We start from the raw sequence: 5,000 nt of genomic DNA on the forward strand, positions 1-5,000 counted from the left end.
GCTGTAACTTTAACTAGCTGTAACATTAACTAGCTGTAACTTTAACTAGCTGTGACATTAACTAGCTGTGACATTAACTAGCTGTAACATTAACTAGCTGTGACATTAACTAGCTGTAACTTTAACTAGCTGTGACATTAACTAGCTGTACATAAATTAGATTTTTTAATTAAACATAGCTTAGACTTTTGTCCTGCTGTCATTTAATAAAACATTTAGAATGTATCTTGAAACTAAATATACTTTAAATCTTCACATTTATATAGAGAGAGTCATCTACACTTCAGTTAGCGTCTCGTCTGTGTGTTTAAACTGGGAAGTCGTAATTACGACTTCAAAAATGACACCAAGGTTTTAAATGCAGAACAAATAATGTGCATCAGGTGTGTTTTGAAAACTCTCTCATAATTCCGACTTCATGTTCATGTTGTTCGACTCGTACATAAGACACGACTTGAATGCACCATGATTTTGTAGCTTATTACACAGGGATTACTTTTACGTTTTTAACGTGGCCAGGATGAAACAATGCTGTGATACAATAACTGGGGAAAAATGACTGCATGTGTGTTTTGGAGATATTCTTTATTCACTTCTGTGATTCGTGATTCGTCTTGTAATAAATGAGTATTTTATGTCTCTAATTAAATTCTCTCTAGAAAGTTAAAGGTGGGGTTTCTGTTGTTTGAAAGCCAATGTTGACATTTGAAATCACCAAAACAAACACGCCCCTAACCCAAACGGGTCCCACCCCTGTATCGATAGCTCCGCCCACACATACATACGTAACCCAGGCGACTAACAGAAAGAAACGTGTCTTTATCATAGCTGAAGGGAAGAACAATACGATTGTAGATAAACAAACAAGCAAAAATGCCACACAAGCATAATGATGTAAAGGACAAAGGCATATATTAGTTCTGTGTAACAAAGCAAAACCAACGTTACTCACCTATCGAGAAGGAAAAAAGCGCCTCGGCGTCTTAAGTAAAGTCGGCCACATATTCACAGGTCGGAGTTTCCCGAGTCGATAACTCCTGAGCTAAACGCTGTTACTACACAAAACGCGGTTGTAGCTGCCTCTCTACATTACTACGATAGAAAAGAGGTGTTATTTGTGTAGTAACAGCGTTTAGCTCAGGAGTTATTGACTCGGGAAACTCCAACCTGTGAATATGTGGCCAACTTCCTGCTCCTTCAGTTCTCTCCAGCGCTGGAAAGCTGATCCTATATTAACACGTCCTACTTCTTGTCCTTATCGTAAGTCTTTCTTCTCTTTCTTTCTTTGTTTTTATCCTCCATGTCGATGTTAAAACCGCTTTCTGCTAACGTCACACATGCGCACTCTCTCCGCCCATATCGACAAGCCCCGCCCCTTTTGCTCATTGGCTACACGTTTGTTTTTATATTTGTTTTGTTTGTCTCAGTTCTTCGAAGCATTTCTAAAACAATATCACGCAGATCAACAACTTCCCTGTGTCTCTGCAGGTCCAGGTGGGCACCTCGCATCAGGAGCAGAGGATTGTGGGATACATCACCTGCACTCACCTTCATGCTATAGAAGGTGAGCGACTATGGACACACACATACACACCAAACACACCCTTTAAGCACTAATATGGGAAATTACACATATTTCTTTTGTTTGTGTGTGTGTGTGTGTGTGTATGTGTGTGTGTGTGTGTGTGTGTGTGTGTGTGTGTGTGTGTGCTTGGATCAGAAACGCACCTACACACACAGAACACCTCTCCGACTCATTCACAGTGCTGAAACCCCCCCCCCCACACACACATCTAACTCTTTCTGCACAGATTAACGATCACAGCACCTCCAAACACCCACACAATCTCTCTCTCTCACACACACACTTACATACACACACATATGCAGTGGTGCGTAACCATGGCAATGGGTTGTGGCCGAGTTCAGCGTCAGTGCTGCTATTTAAAGGCTGTGGACGTAGGGAAGACAGAGCTCCCTGCTATTCCTGGAGCATCACACACTCACGTCTGCTAGCGATGCTAATTACAGCGCACTCAGCTTTATCAGCTGGAGTTAGATTTTTACTCTGTAATAAAACACTCTTGTAGTCCTGCAACCTTTGTGTGTGTGTGTGTGTGTGTGTGTGTGTGTGTGTGTGTGTCCTTCTTCATCATGACAGACACAAAGAGAAAATGCCTAGTACAATTTAACTGACAAGTCAGAGGCCACGCCTTCTTTGTTGTGACTGACATGTAAAGAGACCATATCTTCTTCAGAGGCCTCATTTCATTATGATAAAAAGGTAGAAAGGCCACACCTCCTTTACTGTAATGGACAAGTAAGCCACACCTTTTTATTTAGACTGGCAAACAATCAGGAAAGCTTTTATAAGGCTTAGAGGCCATGCCTTCTTAACTGTGACTGACAGCTCAGAGGACACGCCTTCTTCACTTTGACTGACAGGTACAGAGGCCACGCCTACTTCACTGTGACTGACAGCTTAGACGACACGCCCACTTCATTGTGACTGACAAGCACAGAGGCCACGCTTTCTTAACTGTGACTGACAGGCACAGAGGCCACGCCTTCTTCACTGTGACTGACAGACAGAGACCACGCCTTTTTTACTGTGACTGACAGGCACAGAGGCCATGCCCGCTTCAATGTGACTGACAGAGACCACGCCTTTTTTTACTGTGACTGACAGCTGAGAGGCCACGCCCTCTTCACTGTGACTGACAGCTTAGAGGCCATGCCTTCTTCACTGTGACTGACAGAGACCACGCCTTTTTTACTGTGATTGACAGCTGAGAGGCCACGCCTGCTTCATTGTGACTGACAAGCACAGAGGCCACACCTTTTTTACTGGGACTGACAGGCACAGAGGCCACGCCTGCTTCAATGTGATTGACAGAGACCACGCCCTCTTCACTGTGACTGACAGACAGAGACCATGCCTTTTTTACTGTGAGTGACAGCTGAGAGGCCATGCCTGCTTCATTGTGACTGACAGGCACAGAGGCCACGCCTTTTTTACTGGGACTGACAGGCACAGAGGCCACGCATTTTTTACTGGGACTGACAGGCACAGAGGCCACGCCCGCTTCAATGTGATTGACAGAGACCACGCCTTTTTTACTGTGACTGACAGGCGCAGAGACCACACCTTTTTTACTGTGACTGACAGGCACAGAGACCACGCTTGCTTCAATGTGATTGACAGAGACCACACCTTTTTTTACTGTGACTGACAGCTGAGAGGCCACGCCCTCTTCACCATGACTGACAGCTTAGAGGTCATGCCTTCTTTACTGTGACTGACAGCTGAGAGGCCACGCCCTCTTCACTAATTCACACGGACACAGAGGGCACAGAGGAATTATAACAATATCTATATGTAATAATGTAACTATAATAAAGTCCAGTCTGTGCTGTCAGTGATGTAGAGAAACTCATTCAGTCACCGAGCAGCTTTTACCTGCTTTCTGCTGTGGTGAACTGATGAACGTTAGTGTTATATAAAGCAGATCTGAGGTTGTGACAGCGCAGAGGAGGCTGTGTGTGTGTGCGTGTGTGTGTGTGTGTGTGTGTGTGTGTGTGTGTGTGTGTGTGTGTGTGTGTGTGTGTGTGTGTGTGTCGCTCTTTAATCGTCCGTGTACAGTCTCAGCTCACACCACAGCCGTGACTCATGGGCTTTCTGTCTTTAAATACAGTCTGATTTCACCTTAATGCTCAGAGATACACAACATCCCCCACGCACGCGCACACACACATACACACACATACACACACACACATACAGTACACACACGCACACATACACACACACATACACACACACACACATACACACATACAGTACACACACGCACACATACACACACACATACACACACACACATACAGTACACACACGCACACACACACACACACACACACATACACACACACACACACACACACACAAACAAACACACACACACACACACACAAACATACACAGAAGCTCTTTGAAATGTGTGCTTTGAGATGCTTTGGGAACACTGCACCTTTCATGCCTATACACTTTCACACTCTCTCCCTTGTGAGTTTCTTTTAGTCTTGCTTTTCGACTAAGAGCCTGAATTTTTGCATTCACTCCCTCTCCATTTATTCTGTTTACCTTTCATAAGCTTTCCTTTCCTTTCCTTTCCTTTCCTTTCCTTTCCTTTCCTTTTTATTCCCTCATTACTTCCTTTTCCATTCCTTTCCTTTCCTTTCCTTTCCTTTCCTTTCCTTTCCTTTCCTTTCCTTTCCTTTTTATTCCCTCATTACTCTCTTTTCCATTCCTTTACTTTCCTTTCTTTTCCTTTCCTTTCCTTTCCTTTTCTTTTTATTTCCTCATTCCTTTCCATTTTATTTCATTGTTACTTCCCTTCCCGCTCCTTTCCTTCCTGTTACCTTCCCATCTCATCCCTTCTGCATCTTTTCTCTTCCATTCCCTTCCCATCTCTTCTAGCAGTGGGTGTATGTACTGTATATGAGTATTTAGAAGATTTACAGGATTCCACCAGGGGGCAGTGTTGAATGAAATTTAGCAGTCTGCCTGTAAAGTAGCTGGCATTGCGTTTGTTAATAGTTACTGTAATCTCCACTGTTACATTCATTGTCTCTCTCGTCCAGGCGACGCGTCGGTGCGCTGTGAGCAGTTGGATCTGCTCCTGCAGTGGGGCACTGAGTTTAGGAGGGTCACGTCTCAATCCGCAGGTCAGGAGAAAGGTATGGAGGACCAGGTCGCCTTCGATGTCATCCTCGGAGACCTCAACTTCGATAACTGCTCCTCGGGTAAGTTCACTGCCCGAAAATATGTCCATCGTATATCTAGTAAACATTTCTCATACAAAATAAGCAGTAGGTTTCTAGAATGTTCTCTGTATGGTGTCGGTGCTTGGCCCCCTAAAATCCTGAACTGTGTCAGTAGGGTTTCAGCATTAAAAACACAAAACTCACCTTTATAGCTTGGACCACAAAAAAAGGGT

At 44.1% G+C, this 5,000-nt stretch overlaps 1 protein-coding gene across 3 annotated transcripts in view; it reads left to right on the forward strand.

Annotated features, from left to right (window-relative positions):
• smpd3 (sphingomyelin phosphodiesterase 3) overlaps positions 1-5,000 on the forward strand; it is a 51,730-nt gene that overhangs the window by 38,201 nt on the left and 8,529 nt on the right. For all 3 annotated transcript variants that reach the window (XM_027160222.2, XM_027160221.2, XM_027160223.2), the window contains exons 3-4: positions 1,489-1,564; positions 4,645-4,806. In XM_027160222.2, the coding sequence (XP_027016023.1) occupies positions 1,489-1,564; positions 4,645-4,806 (238 nt within the window). The remainder of the gene's footprint in view (positions 1-1,488; positions 1,565-4,644; positions 4,807-5,000) is intronic.

This window comes from Tachysurus fulvidraco, chromosome 17, assembly GCF_022655615.1.
Source record: "Tachysurus fulvidraco isolate hzauxx_2018 chromosome 17, HZAU_PFXX_2.0, whole genome shotgun sequence".
In the NCBI taxonomy this organism is placed as follows: domain Eukaryota; kingdom Metazoa; phylum Chordata; class Actinopteri; order Siluriformes; family Bagridae; genus Tachysurus; species Tachysurus fulvidraco.